The sequence below is a fragment of the Erinaceus europaeus genome, chromosome 2 (genome assembly GCF_950295315.1).
Source record: "Erinaceus europaeus chromosome 2, mEriEur2.1, whole genome shotgun sequence".
Classification (NCBI taxonomy): Eukaryota; Metazoa; Chordata; class Mammalia; order Eulipotyphla; family Erinaceidae; genus Erinaceus; species Erinaceus europaeus.
Window position 1 is genome coordinate 96937607 of NC_080163.1, and position 22350 is coordinate 96959956.

The 22350-nt window shown below is 47.2% G+C and overlaps 1 protein-coding gene and 1 long non-coding RNA gene across 2 annotated transcripts in view; both read right to left on the bottom strand.

The window, feature by feature from the left end:
• The window catches only part of LOC132536497 (uncharacterized), a 39772-nt gene extending 28806 nt beyond the window's left edge, over nucleotides 1-10966 (bottom strand). Inside the window, exon 1 of the long non-coding RNA XR_009548047.1 lies at nucleotides 10861-10966. This is a non-coding gene — a long non-coding RNA (uncharacterized LOC132536497). The remainder of the gene's footprint in view (nucleotides 1-10860) is intronic.
• A 7724-nt stretch (nucleotides 10967-18690) lies between these two features.
• Nucleotides 18691-22331, bottom strand: HAND2 (heart and neural crest derivatives expressed 2). The gene is made up of 2 exons (XM_007523006.3): nucleotides 20853-22331; nucleotides 18691-19580 (listed from the first exon to the last, which is right to left on the bottom strand). Exons 1-2 carry the CDS (start codon nucleotides 21405-21407, stop codon nucleotides 19482-19484), a joined length of 654 nt encoding a protein of 217 aa, XP_007523068.1. The 5' UTR covers nucleotides 21408-22331; the 3' UTR covers nucleotides 18691-19481.
• Between the last annotated feature and the right edge of the window lie 19 nt (nucleotides 22332-22350).

A 22350-nucleotide genomic window follows, 5' to 3' on the forward strand; every position in this document is an offset into this window, starting at 1 on the left:
CCACACCTGAGTGTTCTATCCAGAAGCCACCATTAGCACCACCCTGTTAGGTTCTGGAGATAGATTCAAAAGAGAAAAGGAAAGAAGAAGAAGAGAAAAGAAGAAGAAGGAGAAGGAGAAGGAGGAGAAGGAGAAGGAGAAGAAGAAGAGGAAGAAGAAGAAGAAGAAGTGGAAGAAGAAGAGGAAGAGGAAGAAGAAGAAGAAGAGGAAGAAGAAGGAGAAGAGAGAAAAAAAAAATCAACAACTCAGCATGAGAAAAAAAAAAATCACTAGAAGAAGGCTGAGGGCCATAGCAGGAGGGCTGGCTTGGTGCATGGAAGTACTTAACAGGTTCAGTGCTATTACTGCCTAACAGGGTGTGAAAAGTAATATGAATGTGAAATACTGTGGGAAAATGGAGAGTTTCCAAAGCCAGCAGTAGGTCCAGAGTCCCTACTGCTCCATATAGGTCCCAGAAGCCTTGCTGCTGGCCTAGGAACCCAGAGGGACCCATAGAGAAAGGGACTGCAGAGAGTAAGTTAGCTGAAGAAGCAGAAAACAAACACAAAAAAGCAAACAAACCTTACAGGCTTCCAGTTCCTAGTTTGGGAGATTGACATCAGGTGGCTTCCTAGGCCTCTGTCTCTTCCCCAAATGTACAGAGCAAGACAGAGTTAAATAATAATTAGTAATAATAATAAGCATGTTGTAAAGTTGAAAATAAGATCTTACTAATTTAGAATAAATATATGAAGTGTGTGGAGGCATAAGATGGGGAAGAGGGCCTATTTGAAGGAAATTTATAAGCCAGACAGGCATTCCCACACTATGTTGACAAGGCCCTCTTCTTGTAATCAGACAGTAAGTCCCAGCACGACACACTGAGGGGCACTGGCTTTGCCTCAACAACCCCAAAATTGCAAGACACTAAAACTTCAGACCGTTGACTGGGATGTGGAGGTAGAAAGGGCAGCGACAGGGCCCTCCAGACAAGTTCAAGAAAATCTGAGACCCAGGAACCCCAATACAGCGTATAGCTCCTCCTCAATCCCACCCATCGCGCCAGGAGCTAGTTTTGGATGGTCAATAGCTCTCATCCAGACTTCAGAACTCTAGGAACCCATCCCATGACCCCATCCCACGCAGGATGCACCCTGCTGGAACAACACTGAGAGCCTGTTTTGGGGAGCAGTGTCACTATACCTATCAGGCACATTGTCAGTCAGAAACACTCCTACCATATCATTCATTTCCAGGAGTTGGTGCCAGAGGGATAGCTCTCTCTTTAGGACACTAGTTTGCAAGCAATCCAGTAACAGTACAGTTGGTTGCAGACAACACCAGTCTTGGAAAGAGATCCTGCAGCATATTGGGTTATTTTATTTTATATATATATATGTGTGTGTATATATATATATATATATATATTAATGAGAGAGAGGGAGAATCTGAGCATCATTGGCACAAGTGAGGCCAGAAGTGGAACTCAGGACTTTTTGCTTGCAGTTTGGGTGCTTTTCCACAGCACCAACTCCCTGGCCCCATGAGCCCCCTGCAATGTATTCTGATTCATGATTTCTTTTTAGTAATCGTGAATTACTTTATGGTAGACATTGGGGGGAGGGAGCTACCTTTGTTTTCTCCTGCAAATAACTCCACGTTCTAATAGTAAAACTAAAGGGGTTGTAGTTTCCGGGGAGAAGGAGAGGGAGAGGGGGAAGAGAGATACTTGTGAGCAGAGCAGAAGAGAACCCGCAGTGGATGCGGCGTCCAAGTGAATAAGCCTCCGGATTCTGTCCTCCAGACCAGACCGAGTCTAGGCCCCCTGGCTGCTACCTCCTGGGAGCAAGAAAGGCGGCCAGCTCTCCTGGAGAGAAATGTTCCCGCTTTTGGAGAAGTTTGCCTGGACCACCGCCCCCCCCCCCCACCAGGCTCCTCCACAGCCTCTCGCGGCCCATCTTGAACTCAGCAGTTCTGTACCCCAAAGCCTGGGGACCAGCACCCTCTAATCCAAATCACTGGTCCTCCGAGCCTTCTCAGGTTAAGTTACATCTGGTCGACGCTGCTTCCTGGCGTGAACCCTCCCGCCTGCCGAGCCCAGAAGCTTAAGGGCTCTGAACCTTCTCACTTTTCTTGAGGATGAGAAATTCTGTTAGAACAGGGCAGAGGAAATCTCTGAGGAGAAAGAACTGGTGCTGCTTTCGCGACCAAACTCACAGCACCGGTTAGAGGAAGTCCAGGCCTGGCTGGGGAGATTCCCAGCATCGCCCCCCCCCCCCCCAAGCCTCCTTCCTTACCTGAGACCGGCAGCCTAGGGCTCCCTCACGTCCTACTTTTCGTTCTCTCCCGCCCCCTGTCCCCTAGTTTCTCCTTTAGTTTTCACAAGTGTTTAAAAAATTCATATGTGGGTACATTAAAAAAAAGCAATTTCACGTTTTAAAGTCGACAGCAGCAGAGGGAGAATTACAAATCGGATTGGATTTAATTAGCTGGTAATGCTCCTCTTATGCTCCCATAATTAAATAGAGATTCTAGCGGTGCTTCAGGCCCCACAAGTGATTATTACAAGTATATTTTACATTTACATTAAAATGCTATCCCCAGGGTGTAATCCAAGATCAGGCAGCATTTATTTGGATTTAGAACCTGAACGTGGTGGCCAGAACACTGCTCCCCAGCTATGGAATGACGACTTGTGGGGGAAGGAGGGCTGTTGTTTTGTTTCCTTGACTGATTTTGCATTTTGTCTTCTTCAGTTTCTGAGACACAAGGAAAGACAGCCGATGGCTCCCTGGGGCTCTTCTTTTCTCCATCAGGATCCATGCTAAAAATGTATTTTTTTAAACCTTTTAAAAAGTGTAAATCTGTGCAATGAGAGATTCCCATCCAGCCAAGGTGGTATCTTCAGCCCCGGCAGCGGGTCTGGTCTGGCTGCCCTACTGGTGAACTGCTTCCCTACAGAGATGCAGAAGCCGGGTTGCTGATTGCGCAGCCTCTTCCCTCTGGTGCTGCGTTCCTCCCCGGTCTTTCAAGGGAAGGGCTACTGAGTTCCAGCATTAGTCCCTTGGAGTCGGGCCACAGCCTCTCTCCAGCCTGGAGGAAGCTGCACAGAACCTGATACTCAGAGCTCACTAGGTCCCCAATTGGGCCCACAGCATCCCAGTTGTCCCCCACCCACCTCTGCTGCTGCCTGACAATTTCCAGGCTCTAGGCAAAGCCCATGTCCGTGTTGTCACCAAATCCACGAGTGCTTTTGATGAGAGCTGCTTCCCTTTTGAAAACACTCTCCAAGAGAGGAGGATCTATTCTGGACTGGCCAACACACACACACACACACACACACACACACACACACACACACACACACACACACACACTATCTGGTGTGAGAATACTAATCTCTAATAGCTATCTTGGAGTGATGTAAACACTTTCAGGAATATCGCAACAAAATATATAAAAGACTCTGGGGTGGGTGGGTGGAGAGAATACAGGTCCAAGAAGCATGACAGAGGACCTAGTGGGGGTTGTATTGTTAAATGGGAAACTGGGGAATATTATGCATGTGCAAACTATTGTATTTACTGTTGAATGTAAAACATTAATTCCCTAATAAAGAAATTAAAAAAAAACTTTCAGGAAATGGTGGAGATAGACATGCTCAATTAACCAAGCCCCACAACAACATTTTCTGATTCCCTCTCTCCCACCTGTCCTTGTGCATCTCTCCCCAACCTCTCCCTCTCCTTCCTTCTTCCATTCTTCAAAACGTGTCCTATCACAACTTCCCCTTATTTATGCCACTATCCTAAACAAGAGATTCCTGGGAATAAGTACCTAAGAAAGGGAAAAGGAGCCTCCAGTTTCTCTAACTAGTGGCTTACTTTGACCAGGCACAGTAACAACTTTGAGCTTGAGTCTTCTATGCAAATAAGTGGTTAGAGCAGATGAACCTGACAGGCTCATTTCCACCTTGATTTCACTACTTATAAAAGAAAACTTTCTTTTTTATTTTTGAATGAAGACACACATACACCCCAGGAATGCTGTGCCAGGATGCAAATGAAGAGGGTCTTTTAAGCTTCAAATTCTGCTTTCTTTAGCTGGTTCCTCTCAAACCAGCCTTCCACTCTGGGCAAGAAAAGAGACTCTCAAGATTTCCTGGGGGAGTTCTCTTGAACAGAACCACCACTCAAAGCCATTAAAGTCACCTGATTCATTAGAACCCTAAATCCTAAATCTGACCCTGGTGTGATTCAAGCACCACCAGGGAAACCTCATAAAAGAAGTCAAGAGGCTGGCCAGCACATGCTATAGTCAGAGTCATGCTGGCCTCTGCCTTAGAATCTGATGAACAGTTCCAGGGCTTGGAGGGTAGTTGGGGGGAGGGACAGAGGATTTGGGGTCCTTTTCACCTTTTGGTCCTCCTTGAGGCATTAGTAGAATGCAGTGGGTGATCTAAAAGCTAACCTACATGGGAGGTTGGCTCCATGCCATAATTAAGGTTAAAAACGTAGAGGTTCCTAAGAGAAATTGGTTCAAAGGAGGAAATCAGGAGAACCAGAAGTGAGGGGTTGTTGTTCTTACAGGGCCTGATATTATTATGATAGAGTGGCAGAGAGAAGCACAAAGGGGAAAAGGGATGTTTGATGTTTTTAAAGGATTTATTTATTTACATGAGAGAGAAAGAACCAGGAAGAGAACCAGAGCCAGGGATGCTTTATCTACTTCACTACCTCCTGGACTGAAATGTTTGATATTAACCGAATGTATAAATACTTAGCAACTTCCTAAGCCTGCCTCCTCTTCTACCCTTAAAACATTATAAATATATATATATGTGTGTGTGTATATATATATATATATATATATATATATATATATATATATATTAATGAGAGAGAGGGAGAATCTGAGCATCATTGGCACAAGTGAGGCCAGAAGTGGAACTCAGGACTTTTTGCTTGCAGTTTGGGTGCTTTTCCACAGCACCACCTCCCTGGCCCCATGAGCCCCCTGCAATGTATTCTGATTCAACTTCTCTGTAGATTATAGTCATTATAATGCAGATAGGAGGAGGAAATATTTGTTACTTATCCGATATGAAACAGTTTGGTCTTTTTTCAAATTGGGGGGGGGGGTAACACCAAAAAACAAAAATCAAACAAAAAAGTCACATCCTAACATTCAAAGTCTATAATTCTAGAATTTAATGTCTGCTTGCTCTTCCTTCTTCATTTTCTTTTGTCTTTGGTCCCAATCATAGAAGAAACTCAATCCAATTTGAGGAATTAAGATTTTTTTTTTGTTTCATCTTCTCTTTTTTTTTAGATCGTATTTTAAAAATTATTTTATTTGTTTTCTATATTTTTAGATGTGGAGACAGAAAAGCAGAGACAATGAGAGAGACCACAGAACCAAAGCTTCCTTCAATGTGGTGGGGGCTGGGCTCAAACCTGGATCTGGCACATGCAAAGCACACTATGCAGGTGAGCTATTTTTTCAGCTCTTCTCAAATATTATAAACTACTATTAGGAGATATCTCACACACTGACAAGATTATACTTGGTGAGTGTCTTTAAGTTCTTCAGAGTTTCTAGGAATCCTCACTCTTTAACATCAGGACTGATAGAACTAGAATTAATGGTACCATTCTAGAGGACATTCTGAAAGGATATGCAAAAAATCAGGAACAGTAGAAGCAAATTGACAGATGATGAAATACATACTGTTCTCATGGACATTTAGTATATCTTTGAGCCATGAGAATGTATTACCTATTCATTAAAAATAAATTTTATCAGGACACATGTATATATACATATAAGTGCATGCCAGATGCTAAATATATTTAGAGACCACCTGTTGAAAATAGATTTTTTTTTGCCCTAAGGAACATAAGTAGGAAATTTGATGAGGAAACAATATTTTTATCCAACAGCATAAATATTTTAATGAGGCAAAATACATACTACTTTTCAGATACAACTGCATTTCCAAATGGAGATGTTTGCCAGTTTAAAGACATTTGCTCTTCCAGTTAAGCCAGGCCACTGGGAACATAAAATCACAGGAATAAATGGGAAAACTTAGCTAGAAAACAACTAAAAGTGGGGAACTGACATTTCCTAATGGGTTTCTGAATTGGTCAATTTCTTGTATGGAGTACATGACCCTACCCTAGAAATGGTTGCTTCTCTGGGCACTCTTCTTCCACACACTGCTCCTTATCTCAAGGTAGGCTGACATTTAGTTCTAGGCTGCTCCCCTCTTTCCCTAGGTTTTAGCCAGGTGTGAAAGTTCTTGTTATGTAGCTACTGAGAAGAAACTAAAGAGTCTAAGTCTACATTAAAAGAGAGAGAGAGAGCTTAAAAAAAAAATCCCTTAGAGATGTTAACTCAGAAATGAAAGAAGAGATCAACCCAGCTGAAAATTGAGTTTTTGGCTAAGGTCAAGGAATGCAAAAAATACAGAACTGATGTGCTATTTAAGAAACATGTAAATAAACAATCCCACCCTACCTTAAACCAGACTCTTCAGCTCACATTAGTTTCTGCATCTCCTGTAGCTTTTCCCTTCACAGTCTCAGCTAGAAAACAACTTAAAGAGCTCTTACGGTGAAGATCAAATTATAAAATGAAAGGGACTTTAAAAATTCTTATGTAATGGCTTGTCATATCAGAAACCACATGCCAATTAATCTCTGCTCTCCTGCTTGTACTAATAAACTAATTCTTCTCCTCCAACACCAAATCAGATCTTTTCCCATGAAGATAGGTGGTTAATTAAGTGACTTCTAAGAACGTGATATTGAAACTGGGTTGAGATTTCAGAAGAGGGATCAGAAGAAATAATGGACTTACTGTTTGTGTGAGTCCCTAAAGTGGCATTTGGGGAAGATGGTGTGGCAGGAAGGAAAGAAAAGGGAGTTGAAAGAGCCCTGGGTTTCCCCCAGCTATTTGCAGAAGTTGAAATACACAAAGCATCAGGATTTTCCAGAGATGACAAGGGATAGAAATTAATTCCACCCCAAAGGCATACTTTCCCTCAAGGTAAAAAAAAAAAAAAAAAAAAAAAAAAAATATATATATATATATATATATATATATATATATCTCCAGGCTAAATACCTTTTCTCTTTCCACAGAGAATCAATCAGCAGTGACTCTGGAAACAACACAGAGAGAATCAAGGTGTTTGTACTGGGAAAAAAAAATGAAAGAAAGAAAGAAGAGAAACTTCAAGATAGAGTCTGGACTGGAGTGAGAATATTTAAACAGTTCAGCATATTTCATAGTTTATAATGTTTTCTGTCCCCAAAAGAATGTTTTCATTAGGTAAAAGTATGAACAGATGAGAGAATGGGAAGAGCGGTGTGTGTGTGTGTGTGTGTGTGTATGTGTGTGTGTATGTCAAGGAAAGGGTTGGTTACTCCTTCTGTTATGGTGAGAGGTGGGGTCCAGCACAGAGTTGTATGTTACCCAGCCACCTGGGCAAAGGCCTGGTGTAGACTTAAGGCTATATCCTTAGGGAGGCCTCCTAACACTTCATCTGGACTAAGTTCTTGCATTTCCTGTGATATATATATATATACATATATATATATATACATGTATATGTATATATATACATATATATAACAAAAACAAAATACTGGAGTAGATAGCTGGGGAAGATGTATTTGTTTCTTTGTTTCCAGAAAGCGTGCTAATAACTGAACTTGGAGTTTATTTGTTAGGGCCTCAGTGTCTGAGCCTGGACTTTTTGGTTGTTTTTCTTTGGGGGGTGGGAGCGGGGAAGGCAGAGAATGGATTATTTGTAGACTTTTGATTTGCACTGGACCCCAATTCTAGTACTAGATAAATTTAGCTTCTCTGATCGAGGTGTGGGCGCCTCCGTTTCTTGAGAGGAGACTTTGCAACACCGAAGCTGCCCTGTGTCCACCTACCAAGTAGGTTTCACCGCATCTTTCTGAGTGTATTGGGGTATGGCAACCAGCACCTATCCGGAGACTCATTCCACAACAGTGATTTTACACTACAAGTCAGTAACAGTTTTTAAAGTATTATAAAACACCACCCGCATGATATATTATCTGTCTAGACCAGGTTAGCAAGACACAAGCGCATACTCTAAGGTTTCAATCACACCCTGAAATATGGAGAAGATGTTTCAGTAGGCATCTACACGCGACAGAGAAAAACTGGAGCGGTAATTGGGCTCTCTTGACTTTGAAACCAAGCACTAGAAATCAAGGAAGAGTTAGCAAATCGAACCGAAAGACAGTTAGGTCATAGTCATTTCAACCCAATCACGACTCACAGCTCATAGTTCGGGGGTGGGTGGGGGAAAGTGCCTTTAATTGATATCATGTCTACTCCTCTGCTTCTCTGGACTGCCCTGGCAGTGACGCCCTAAGAGCATTTATTTCTAGGCTTGGAAACAAAACATCTTAGCGCCTCTGCTGCGTAAGAGAGCGCTCCAAGATGGACTGCCAGAGAAAGGCTTTCTGACCCCAGTGGAAATCAGTCATATTGACAGACGCCCAGGGAAGGTAAATTACCCCGCGCGCTGACGTTACGCAGAAGCGAACAGAGCTGAGACTCGGCCCCAGTGTCTAAGGGGGCAAGGGCTCCCTGTCGGTTTCCCCAGATTCCCACACAAATTCCCCCATCTTTCTTTTCTGAGTCTCGGATCTCAACATTTAGGCAACTGAGAGGGTGACAGAAAAATGAGAGAGGAGAGGAGAGGAGAGGAGAGGAGAGGAGAGGAGAGGAGAGGAGAGGAGAGGAGAGGAAGAGAAAAAGCAAATGAAAAGACAAAACCCAACAGTGTAGAAAAGAAAGAGAAATGCTGGGCTCCTCTGCTCGGACTAGCTGAAGAGGCAACCCCGAGAGCCCTGGCGCAGGGGAGCGAAGAGGGCGGAGGCGGGAAGAGAGAGCAGGGCGCGGCGGGGGCGCCCAGGTCCGCCACTTGGGAGGTCCCAGCCCGGAGGCCGGCTGGGCCAAATGTCCCCCGCTGGAGGCTCGCGGCCCGGGAGGGGTCACTATTACACCTCGGCTCCAGGAGAAGACTTAAAATCCAGGAGGTGGAGTCAGGACATTCTGGAAGTAAACCCCCCGCGGTCGTCAGAGTAGGGCCGCCCGGTGCACAGGAACCTTTTACAAGGCGTGTGGGTACAAGAAAGAAAGAAAAAAAAAAAAAAAGGAAAGAAAAGAAAATCATAACAAACCACCCTCACCCAGCGTGGGCTGTGAAAAGAAAAAGCTACTTCTAGAGGTGACGAGAGGGAGTTTTGAGGTTCACTGTATGTTTCGCTTTGCTTTTATGTTAAGATTTTGAGACTTACCTGATGACCACGTGTGTATGTGTGTATGTGTGTGGGGGGTGATGATTGTTAGACTCTTCTACCTTACGTGAACTGTAATAAGGGGTTCACGGGTTTCCCTCCAAATCATTTGTGTCTCAAGGACTGAAAACAACTGCATACACCCACAAAGCTAATTAGATAAACTCGAAGACTAGTAGAACGATCCGATAACTGTTGACATAAATATGTTCTAATGATTACATCTCTGTAAAACAGTGTCTATGTAGAGGGTAGAATGGAAAGCCTCAGAAGTTTGGCACCTAATATTGGATTGAAAGGATTCTTTAAGAGTAACCCTCTTAGCTATGAAAGACTTGGATCTGGGTGAAGAGACTGGACGAAATCCGCCGAGCAACTGCATTGTGGGCATCCAGCTAAGCTCTGGCTCTGGCTCTAGACCAATTCAAGAAGGAAGGGACCCGGTAGCCTGTACAGACCTGAAAGCTGACGTTGGCTGAGGCCCCTTCAGAAGCTGGCAGGGGCTGGGGGAAAAGCCTGGCTCGCCCCTAATGCTGGGCCTCCAGTCTGCAGTATTTTTAGATCCTCTCTCCATCCCTGGAGGCTCTTTTGTAAATCGAATGGAGAGGACTGCCCATTCGGAGGGGGTGTGGGAGTAGGTGGAAGTGGCTGCACTGGGTATTTTGAGGGAAATCTGGCTTATCTTTAAACTAAAACAAAAACTGACCTCTCTGCCTCGGTATCTGCCCTCCGTTCCTTTCTCTTTCCCGCTGTGGTGCAGGCCTGCAGGAGCAAGCCAAGTTCCTTGGTTAAGAGGTTCATGGGAGCAGCAATGGGTGGGGTCTAGAAATCCGAGCAGAATCGAGGTACCCTTGCAAGGCTCCTTTGGAGCTGGCCCAGCAATCCATTCTGGGGAGGGAGCGGGAGGCAGAGAGGAATCTTACTTGCCTGGGAGGAAGCAGAGACGCGAGGCGGCTATTTATTTTCTAAACAGAGGTTCAAAACACGTCCAAACGTTTCCGCAATGAAGTTTCCAACTCCAAGTGAGTCCAGGAATGTGAAACTTGCGACGCAGATTGGCAACTCTCCAGTTGGCAAATGTTTATGGTGTAGAAAGAAAGCTGAGTATCCCTGTCCCTACCCACCCACCCCAAACACACACCCAGCTTGGAGAGGCCCCCCAAGCTTACGGACTGGTGCGATAGCCCGGGCTTCCACCTTCCTCTTTCACTGAACCCTGGCCAGTGCATACTTCCTAACCCTCTTCACGCCCAACAGCCAGCATCTCCCCCCACCCACCTCAACACACATCTTATTCGACTCCCTACCTTTCCTTGTCACTGGATTGGGGGGGGGGCATCTGTGGAAAGGGGGCCGGAACGAGGCCTGAATACTCACAGCTTTAGACCGTCTCTCACCCTCACCTTCACACACACACCCCCAGTGCAGTCTCTCTTCTCCAGTTCCCTGAAGTAGGAGTATTTGACTCCTGCTATCCACCCTGTTCCCACGCTGCCCTCCCCTATGTCCTGGACGTCGCGCCCCTACCCACCAGACAGCTTTGGCGACACCCGGCGCTGCGACGACTGGGCGCCGGCGCTGGGAGCTTGGTGCACTGGAACCCCCAGGCCCGCCACGTCTGAACTCTAACCAGCCGGGTAGCCTTGCGGGTGGAAGATGCTCGGACGATGAGGAAATTCAAAGGAAAAAAAAAAAAAAGGAAAAGAGGGTGGTAGGGGGAGCCTAGCATGCATGCATACACCACACACACACACACACACACACACACACACACACACACGCAAAATCAACTTTGTGGGTGGACTTTTTCAGTTTCACTCGAAGTGACCTGGAGTATCTGGAGACGGTTTTTGAAGACGTTTAGGAGGGAGGGTGAGTTTTCTGCTGAGAAACTCAATCTGCCATACAGTAGCGGCCCCATCTGGGATCTGTCACTGCTGACAGCACCACAGGGCACAGCCGTGATCTTTTGCACAGCCTGCACTCCTGAAATACCCTCTTTAATCAAAGGATGTCTGCGCGCCCGGGCTCAGCTGACCGTGCCGGGAGCCCGCCGCCAGCCGGAGAATTCCACCCTTGTCCGCCCCCTCCCCACTGCCCAGGCGGTGGGCCCTCGCATCTGCACCGCACATTAATTAAAAACGGAAAAGAGAAGGAGGCTGATGTCATTGCTCTCAGAAGATCATAAACGTAAAAGACTCATCCTGTGAGAATCCCTGAAAATGACTTTAATGAATAATTTCAGAGACAGTTATGACTTTGGGTGATTACTGAGCGAGAATATGAAAACCAGATTGAAGAAGCCAAGTTGCTGGTCACTTACTTCCATTCAAATCACACTAGCTTCCCTTCTCTTTCAAGTTCTAGTTACAGACAATAGTTTGTGTTTTCTTCTTTTAAAAAGATGTTTTAAAATAAAAGCATCTGATTATCCCCCGCCCTGCATTTCTATATGTTCCTAGAGACAAAAATAACTGCTCAAGGTAACAGACCACCGCCTGTTTTTAATTGAAGACAACCATACATTGCTCTCAGTGACCACTTGTTCCCATCTTCTTAACAAGGAAGACAATTGATAACCTTTCTTTCTTTGTTGCTTTTTCTCTAGGTGATGTACCTAGTTAACGAAAGCTAACTCACACTGCTGTATTTGTTCTAATTCTTTCAGATAGTGAGACAGCAAAGGCCTTCTTTTACAGAAGAGTTTGTAATACCCCTGGATCTTTTCTTCTTACTCCTCAATGATCTGAGCATTGATTTCACACCACAAAGAATTATACTTTGAAACACTCTTGTCTGTTCAGAGGGTATCAGCAGGTTGTTTGTGATTAGTTGTGCATTAAAATGTACAATTAGAGACAGCAACTAGGGTCTTAGGAGGAGGCTGGTGAACACCCCGTGATCCTTTATGTCAATATAAACAGGTTAGCTGCCTGCAAGCATGTTGACTTTGCCTGCAGATACAAATTGGGACTCTCTGGGACTAAAGTCTTTGTTGATTATCCTATTGAATTCAAGTAAAAGTTCATTTGCACTGCATGCATTTGTTGGTTCTGTTTGGTTTTGATTACTCTGAAAGATTCCCCAAACTGTCAGTTTGATTTGGTCAACTCCATCAATAAAGCAGACTAGGGAGAGGACATTTACCATTTCTGTGGGAAGCTTCTTTGTGTAGCCATTACCTGCCTCTCCCCTTCTAAAAACTGAGATAGGCCTTCCTCCTTCTCCAGTTATTTTCTTAAATTTTTATTTATTTTTAGATAATTTATTATTTATTTAGATTATTTGATGTTAATGAGAGAAAGAGACACAGAAAGAAAGATACAGAGAGGGAGAAACCAGAGCACTGCTAAGGTCTAGCTTATGGTGGTGCTGCGGAATGAATTTGGGACCCCAGAGCCTCAAACTCAAAGTCTTTTGTATAACCATTCTGCTGTTTCTCCAGCCCCCCCTCCTCCAGTTATTGAGAATTATGTTATTTAAGAACTTCAGTCTCCATTCTTAGCCACCAAATAACATGGCCCAGTCACTCAATATTTCCTTTCTTCTCCCCTCTGCTGGTGATGTGTGTAGGTGGGAGGGAAAACCAAACCCCTTTAGTGTGAAAAGATGCTCCTAGATGCTTCTAGATCATATTCAGACACTTTGTGGAGTTTGGTGTACTGAGTTGTCTCAAATAACCAAAGAGAGTGAAGATGAAATGATCACTTCTTTCTACTCTACTAATTTTTTATCCACCTCTCTCTCTCTCTCTCTCTCTCTCTCTCTCACACACACACACACACACACACACACACACACACACATCTTGTCACTTCAGTCAGACCATAGCTCTGACTTCTTTTCCTTCTAGTCTAGAGAAGTCCACAGTAACCTTCACCTGAACACCCAACTTGTTCTTTTGCAACATGAGTGGATAGAAATAGCATCTCCTAGCTTTGTTTTGAATTTTCACATTCTCCAGCTCAATCAAGGTATGACCAGTTTTCTCCCAGTGGAGATTTTAAATAATGCAGGCTTCACCCCACCCTTCCCCCAACCATGAAGAAGTCACCTCCCCACACATCCTCAAAGCCCAGCATTTTGCAGAAGCTGTTGAAAGTAAGCCAAGGAAGAGTGAAGTTTGTGGTGGAATGGGTGTGTGTGGCCTCAGGCAGTAGTCCCAGAACCCACTGCAGGAGTTTTTGAAAAGCACAGGCTCTGGATCTCATCCCTGACCTGTCCAATGAGAATTGCTGGTGAAAGTGGGGGTATAGCTGATTGAAATGTAGACTTTTGTCAAGGATTTCACATAGTTAGATAGGTGTGGGAAAGATTCTGGAGTTGGACTCACTCCAGAGATCAGGCCAGAACATCTGGGTGCCAGGGTCTGAGGTGTTGACCTTCTGTTCAGGAATTAAACACGCATGCCTAACTTTTGTTCTTGGCATTGAGCTATATAAGGAACGAAGTCATTCTTGTACTTGCCAGGTCTCAGCATTTCCCCTAGGAACAACTCATGTGGAGGTGGGGGAGGGAAAAGAAGGTCTAGCACCTCTGCTCCTAAGGATCAGAAAGGTTCTAGTAGCAGGTGCAAAGGCTTGGAGACACGTTCGGTTCTATAAACTCGGTTCGTCCAAGCATCAACTCTCATTATTCGGTTCTATAAACTCGGTTCGTCCAAGCATCAACTCTCATTACTTGGGGTCAAACGTAGACTCCGAAGGTCTGCCACTGGAGGAGAGCTATAGAGACAGCTTGAACCCCTAAGAGCTACCCCCTCTTCACCTTGCCCAGGTCAGCCCGGTCACTGCAGTATAGCTGCAGTCATGGATGTGCAGGAGAGCAGCCACCCTCACGCAGGGACTAACCCAGGGGGCTATCAGTCAGGGAGGGTTGTGGGAGGCTTTCCTAGACGGAATGCACCAGAAGGCAAGAGCTGGAGCATCTAAGGTGGGAGAAAGGGACAGAAGAAAAATGAACTGATTCCGCCTCATCTCCAACAAGGATGGCAAAAATCTCTCCCGGGCTAAAAATACCTATTTTGAGAATCCCTGTGCGCAGGCGGGTGGCGCGTTCCAGCTGCCGGCCTGGCCCAGGGAGGACTTGGCCGCGGGGCTGCCGATTACACCCAGCTCGGCTGGGATGGCTCCGAGCCGTCTGCCCTGACGTCAGCGAGGCTCCGGGGCCCCGCCGCTGCGAGATAGGCAGCGCGGCCGGGCGCGGGCGCGGCGCTGCTAATCACTCCCAGATGTCCTTAATAGTGGAGATAAAGACGGACAGAGGGCCGGGAATAAATTTGTAATCAGGGTTCTACCATCTGATCATCAAAGCCGTCCAAATGCGGGAGAATTTGAAGGGAGTGTGTGTGTGTGTGTGTGTGTGTGTGTGTGTGTGTGTGTGTGTGTCTAGGGGGGTTGTTGAGGTGGGTGCGCTCCTCAAAGGGAGCTGATTTGGGCAGGGTGGAGCAAGAACAGAAAGGCGTTTGTAACTTCTGTGCACGTGAAAGTCAGATGCCCAGTGCACTTTAATTCGCCTTAACTAAATGGGGTGAAGCAGCAGTGCTTCGAGGCCAGTTAGCAGCAGGCAGACTGTGCACAGTCTTAGTTGCGCAAAGGCTGTCCAGTCCCCAGAAATGGGAGATTGGTTTCCTCTCCTGAGGTTAGCCCCTCTTCCCTCCTCCCTTTCCAGAAACAGTAAAAAATAAAATAAAATAATTCATCCCCTTTTCCACCTCCCAGTAGACAATTCCCCAGGGCAGCCATTCCTTGCATGGATAAACGTTCTCAAGTTTAACTCGAAGTTGCTGGGGCCTCATGTTAGGGCCCCAGTTTCTGAAGTTTTTTCCAAGATCTTTTCTTCTGAAGGATCTAAGAGCTTCCACAAGACAGGGGTCTGTTGCAACCGGAAGACTCTTTAGCACCCCCTCCTTGAGCCAGGATCTGAATCAAAGCAGCTGGGCCCTTTGGAAAGTTGTAGTTTACTTTAGGGCAACGGATCTAGAAAAGCTAGGCAATGTCCAGGTTGAGATTCAGCCTCTACCTGGCATACCTACCAGGTCTCTTTTCTAGATAATCTCCACTTGGCACCAGTCCTTTTTGCCGATCCAAGTGTGTGGGAGTGGTTAGAGAAGAGAAAACTCACTAACATCGAAGGCACTGTTGGTACTTTTTTCTTTTTAAACCCCAGCTATTAAAGAGTACATTTCTTTTTGTATTTTATAGACCAGCAGTACAAATGCAATCTCAGCTTTTGTGTCTTCCTGCGAAATGTACTTTGCAATGTAGTCTTTATGCTGTTGTAACTGGTCTGAAGCTAAAATCCAGGAGGGAGCTGTAGGCCTCTTCTCCCAACCCCCCCACCCCCACCCCACTGCCACTGCTCCCTGTGGTTTTACATTTGAGTCACTCAGTCCTACAAAACCCACCAGGGGAGAATGTGTCAGCTTAAAGATCCCTGCAGAAGGTCCAGGCCTGTATAAGCAAAGGCTAGGGGGAATGCTTGAGCTCTTCTTCATCCCTAAATCTCCATGGGCCTATATTCCAAGGACCCTAAAGCCTGCCTCTCAGGGCCCACTGTACAAAGGTGGAAAGTCTGGCTTCCAGTTCCCTCACACCTGAGGTGGGAACCTCTGTCAGAGGCCCATCCTTCCTGTTCGGCGACCCCCCCCCCCTTATTTATTGACTAACTCACCAGAGGGTAGCTCTTCCTACAGGTTACCAGGGTGAATCCAAGATTTAGAAAGATTTGGTCCCTACCAAATCCGGATGATCTTGTTGTCATGTCTCTCTTGATCAGGAAATATCCTTAAAGCTATTGTCAGTGCCTTGGCTAGAGGTGAAAGTTCTGGAAAAGCGTGATTGGGAGTGGAGCACGTGTGCGTGAGCGCATGCATACACACACACACACACACACACACACACACACACACACACACGGCCCCTCTTGGTAGGTGCTCCAGGGTTATCAGGCACTCGGCCTGCTGAACAGTCTGGGGCCTCGGCTCTGACAGCCAGATCTACCATCAATTTACCTTCCGCTGCCCCCAGCTTCCCATTTAGCTTTTAACGTCAAATCCTGCATTTTTGTTGGCTCCGGCCTGTCTAGAGAGCTTGTGATTTCGCTGCAGGAGTGATTGCTTTTAACAAAATGGCAGCAACCACATTATCCGAGCAATTAAAACAGAGGCTTTTTAGCCAGTCCTGCAAGAGCTTGGGGATTTTTTTTTTTCCTTTTTAAAGCAAAGGAGAAAGGGGTTGGGGGGAGAACTGTGTTGAAGAGCAGTGTGGGAACTGTGAATAAATGCCTGCCCAACAATGACACTGGACTCCCTGGGATTTAGCAACAGTAAGGCAAGGGTATACTAGATGGCGAGAAACCTTGGGCAGGCTGGGATGTTGAGGCTTCAGTGACAGACAATATGAGTGTTTTACAATGCAGTTAGGAGGTTTGGCTACTTGTATTGTTGGGTTTGCTGGTTGTCTGATCACTTGGGTTCTGGGAGGCTTGGATGTCCAGAAAATTTGAGACTTGTGATTCTATTTACTACATGGAAAGAGTCCACAAGAAGCAGGAGAGGAGTCTGGCCTAGGACAGACAGAGGATGGATCTGAAGGACAGATCAAGGGATGTAGGGAGCTGTTCACCTGAAGATTGGATGTGGAAGTCTTCTGGTTCCCCTCTGCTGGTGTGTAATAAGCCAAAGAGAGGGAGAGAAAAAAAAGCTGAACCCTCAGAAATGTATCAGGGTTCAGATGGCACAGATGAGAAACCTAAGACAAAATCACAGGCACCCTCTAGGGTGAAGATTACTCTTTCCCTCCTACTTATCTCCCACCCAGCTCCAGTATTAGAAACCTCAAGGCCTCCACTTCCTGTCTTTCCAAGACTTTGGGAGTCTTGCTTCTTTCACCCCCAGGATCTGCTATTTTCCTCAAGAGGGGATTAAAGTAAAGACTCAAAACGGTGGCTGGTGGCTGGAGAGAGAAGGAACCACTCAGTCAAAGGGACAGGGATCCCGAGAGTAATAGAAGATCAGGGCGCGCCTCCCTCTGCCCCACCTCCCCTGCTATAAACAAAGGCAAGTGTCTGTAAACACAGTCCCGCGCCCACTGCAGCGGCACTGCGCCTGCTGACCCCAGGGGAGAAAGTTCAGATCGCTTTGGCCTAGTTGTTCTAACCCTCGCCCTCAGGGGCGGCGGCGACTCGGACTCAGTCGCCCACAGAAGCTGCCCGCTGAACTACTATTCATGGGTGTCTCAGTGAATTCGCCCAGTCGGTATTCATCGGGCATGGGAATCTCTGGGTGGGGTAAAGTGTCTGCACCCCCAAGCTGAGGTACCAGTGGAAACCCTCTGGCTTGACCCCTCACACCAAATTTACATACACGGCATTGTAGGAAACAAATCACTTTTTAAATATGTTCCACCCTTTTTTTTCTCTCTACCCCCCATCTCTTTCTCCCCTCTCCAGCCTTCTGAGTCTTTTCTGGTGCTTAAGTTTCTCTGGTTCCTCCAGCAGAGATTTCACTTTTAGTCAAGCCCATAGGCAAATGAGGCTTCAGGGACTTCCTCTGGGGAGCTGCTGGGATTCAGGGAGAAGAAGCCTCCTAGGGGGCTAGGTCCCTGGCTGCTGATAGCCAGGGGGAGGGTATCACTTGTGCCTCAGGCGGGAAGACTTGAGGCCACATACTATAAATATGGAGTTCCTTGTAGCTCCTTGTAAATCTAGCCCCCCTCCCTGCTCCCTTTAAATCTGTGGTCATGTTCAAGATTTCTTAGTTGACATAAAATTCCTTGTTACCTAATTAGGGACCCCCCCCAAAAAAAAATCTCTCCACCTCCCTCTCAGGCAGCTTAGATGAAAATTGTCCCAACCTAAGCTCCAAGCAAGCAAGCAAACAGAAAACCTTTGTTTCTACATTCCTTTCCATTTTTCTTTTCATGAAGGAATGCTCGTTCTTTAAGACTACAAACTCTACACTATTTTCAGCAGCTGCAGTAATGCCTGGGATATCCCTCCCATCTCCAAGGAAAAGGCACATGGAGATTAAAAAAATACATACACATACACACACACACACACACACACACACACACCCCAAAGCCCAGGCCCCTTAGTTGATCATAAGAAAACAAGATACTTCTCCATCTTTTGAGTGAATCTCAAGAGACTTTTTTCTCCATCTTCTACTTTCCTTCCAAAGACTGCACTGTATTCGCCTTTTACCAGCAGATAGAGGGGATGGTGGGGGAGGAAAGAGTGGGACAGAGACCAGTGAAGCATTTTCACCAACAGCACTTCTTTGTAAAGCAGCCCCAGAGGTGAGAAGGAAACTCACACAGTTGCTTGTTCAGAATCACTGACTCAAATAAAGTTAGAGGCCATTGTGATAATTTAGTTTACTTCTGAATATCTTAAATATTATGAAAACAAGTATAACAGCTTTGTTTTCAAAATCAAAACTCTTTTGAGGTATCAACCATTAAAAGAGTAGGATTTTGTAAAAAAAAAAAAAACACACAGTGGTTTATTGAATACTTACAACGTTTACACCTTCAAAATTAATTAACTTCCACTTAGCTTTAGAGGACGGAAGTGCACAAAACAAATAGCCGTTGGAAACACTTTTTGAAGAGGGAACAACCACAGATGAAATGACAGCACTAGATACCGACCCCAAACGGAAGGATTAACAGCTCCGTTTTCAGCTTTGAAATAAAATTTTATAATCTCAGGAATATTTATATCCAAAGGCCAGGTATTAAAGATACACTTCACATACATATTATTGTCTGCTGTCTTTTACCTGGTAAGGGCTGGGATGGTGGAGAGTGGGCAACTGCAGGCGTCTACACAGCCAAGAGGGAACATTCACACAGAGACTCTATGAGACGATGGGATCCCTTACCACATGGGGGTGTCCTCTTCATATTAAAATATGGAATGCTTTTCTTCAAATATCCACTTTTTTTTGGAGGTGGGGAGGAAGGGAATCGGATGGATGCCTCAAAGGGGAGCAAAGAGTGGGGAGGCAAATTGCACATAAATAAACCGGATGATTCCAAATGCAAGAAGTCAGAGCGAAGATCCCGGAGAGCTTCTCAGGGGGTCCTGGGCCTTCGGTTGGCTCCCAAGCCCCGGCTCCTGCGTGCTCTCTTCTCCTCCTCCTTTTCATTGCTTGAGCTCCAGGGCCCACACATGCTGTGGCCAGCCCGTCCGTCCTTTGGTTTTCTTGTCGTTGCTGCTCACTGTGCTTTTCAAGATTTCATTCTGGGCAGAGAAGAGGCGAGGGGGGCAGGAAAGGGAAATTAAAAAAGAAATTCAGGGAAGAGAGCTATTCTCCACCGCCCCCAGTACTTCCCGCTTTATAGGAGCCAACTAGAGAGGGAAGCAGAGTGGTTTCTGGTCTCAGCCCCCGCAGGAAATCTATGCTCCGTCAGTGGATAGGCAAATTGGGAAACAACCACCCAGGTTTCTAGTCACTTTTGGAGGAGCTGGAAATAATTCTCTGCAGGGGCTCGAGGGAAATCTGGTTTCCCTGTTTCCAGTCCCAGCAGCGTGTTCTAGGTAAGATGGGATGCCTGGGCCTGAAGGCTTGCAGCTCTTGGCCTCTTGGACTCTGCAGGGCCTCTCCACCAATGCCTGGTTGTTCCATAGGTTGCTGGAGTAAGTGACCAAAACACCACAGGCCCAAAAGAAGCCAAAAAAAAAAAAAAAAAAAACTTCCACAAATAGAATTATTTTTTCAGGCGCTTTATGGCAAAAATCCCTGTTCTAAACACTACCCCTGGAGCACTTGGTGGGAACCTGAGGAAAATTTAATTTTCAAGGATAATTATGTGTTAGTCTTGACAACAATAATAGTAACCATAACTATAGTTACTTTCTGATCTTAGAAGGTACATGTTCATGCAAGTAAAACTAGAAACCCCTACGAAGTGGAACCCTCTGGAAAGTTACATTTTAATCTCGTGGCCAAAAAGAAACTGGAGCTGCATTTCTGAAGTTAAAGCTATTTACTTTATGTTCACTTTACATCTTTCGGGCATAGCAGCAAGAATCATAAAACGCTCTTGGAACTGGCAGTAACCTCGTTCTCAAAAGAGGGGAATATGTTCAATGGTGAAATAATTGGGAGAGCGTTTATGGATGACTAGCTTGAGACACATCTGAATGCCAAATCGAACTGGAAGCCAAATGAAGGTTCTAACGGACCCAGAATGAAGTGACCCGGCCAGAGTCACCGGCAGATCAATGGCTACCGAGAGTCCGCGAGTTCCGCAGTAAGTGCCTGGTGGAATAAGGATAACCTGGAGGATCCCTCTTAACCTCTACCTCCTCCTCCAGAGACACCCCTTCCTCCCCCAGCCCTTGTGCTTCTGTGGGAAAACAGCCGAAACGCAACCTGGTACAAACTACTTAGGGCCAGGACGCTGCCTGCGCCAGGGCGCAGGCCATCAGGCCGCTACTCAGGCCAAATGAAAAGGGACCCGAACCATCGGTGCTCCGAAACCCACATGCCCGCTGCCCCCAGGTACTGACCAGCTCCTTCTTCCTCTTCTCTTCTTTCACATCAGTCTTCTTGATTTCCGCCTTGAAGGCCTCCGCCTCGCCATTCTGGTCGTCCTTGGCCAGCAGGTCCATGAGGTAGGCGATGTAGCTGGTGGCCAGGCGCAGCGTCTTGATCTTGGAGAGTTTGGTGTCGGCGGGCACATTGGGGATGCACTCGCGCAGCTCGGCGAAGGCGCTGTTGATGCTCTGAGTCCTGCGCCGCTCTTTGCGGTTGGCGGTGCCCCGGCGCTTCACCGGCCGCGGCCCCCCCAAGCCCGGGGGCCCGGCACCCGGAGGCACCCCCCCGTAATGGGAGTGGTCCAGGCCCGCGGCGCCGCTGGCGTACTCAGGGCTGTAGGACAGGGCCATGCTGTAGTCGGGGGGCGACATCTCCGGGTGACCGATGAGCCAGCCGTGGAAGTAGGGGTTCTCCTCGTGGCTGCAGCGACTGGCGGCTGCGGCGGCAGCGGCGGCGGCGGCGGCGGCGAACGGATAACCCTCATGGTGCACCACCGGGTGGTGGGGGAAGCCCCCCACCAGACTCATCTCGCCCTCCGCGCCCCTCCAAGCGCTCCAGCGCGCGCGCAGCCCCGCGGTGCCCTCGGCCCGGGCCCCCGCTTCGGAGCTTGGTGGCCTCCCCCACCCCCCACCCCCCAGCCCCCGGGCGCCGGGGCCGGCCCGGCAGGCGCAGAGGGGGCCGCTGCAGCCCGGGCCCCGGCCCCGGCCCTGCGCCTGGCCAGCAGTGTCCGGCTCAGCAGCGCTGCGGCCGCCGGCTCCCCATGGGGGGCGGCGAGCTGGTCCCGGCACGGTGCGTCCTTGTCTGCAGCCGCCGCCGCCTCGGGTTCGTGCCTCGCTCCACGACCCGCGCGCTAACCCCTGCTTCTCGGGCTGATGCAGGGGGGCAGGGTCCTCCTGTGTTCATGCAAAGGTGCCCCAGAGGCTGCTTCTGGCACTCCCGGATCTCCACGCCTCAGTTCTGTCCTTGGCACGAAAGCTCACTCGGAGTCCGGGCTGCCCTAAGAGCCGGCCCGGCTCTGCAGAGAGGTGGCGGGGTCGCCTGCTCGTTGTGAAGCTACCTCCAGGCGACCCTCCCTTTCCCGCCTCTTCCCCTCCCCCCACCAGCCCGTTTTGGGTTCTTGGGCGCTTATTGTTTTAATTGAAAAAAAAAAATTTTTTTTTGGTGGTTGTTTTTGTCCTGGGATGTGATTTTTAGCTGCAAGTAACGTGTCCTCGCTCCTCTAGGGCTCCCTCGCAGGGTTTTCAGAGAGGTCTCAGTGCATCCATTTTCTCAGATCCTCTCCTTCTTTCGGGTAAGGATCTGGGGCCTTCAAGACGCCTAAGGGCGCGCAGGCAGCGGGTCGGGCTGTCCAAAGGGTCTGTGTGGAGTCCGAGGGAGCTCCTGGGTGGCAGCGACAGCGGTGCTCCGAGACTGGACGCCGAGAGGGGAGCAAGAAGATTTTCCCAGCAAGATCTCCATGTAGAGCTACAT

Coding starts and splice junctions, on each gene's coding strand:
- HAND2 (XM_007523006.3), bottom strand. CDS start 21,407: ATGAGTCTGGTGGGGGGCTTCCCCCACCACCCGGTGGTGCACCATGAG. Junction 19,581..20,852: donor AGAAGAGGAAGAAGGAGCTG/GTCAGTACCTGG, acceptor TTCTCTGCCCAG/AATGAAATCTTGAAAAGCAC.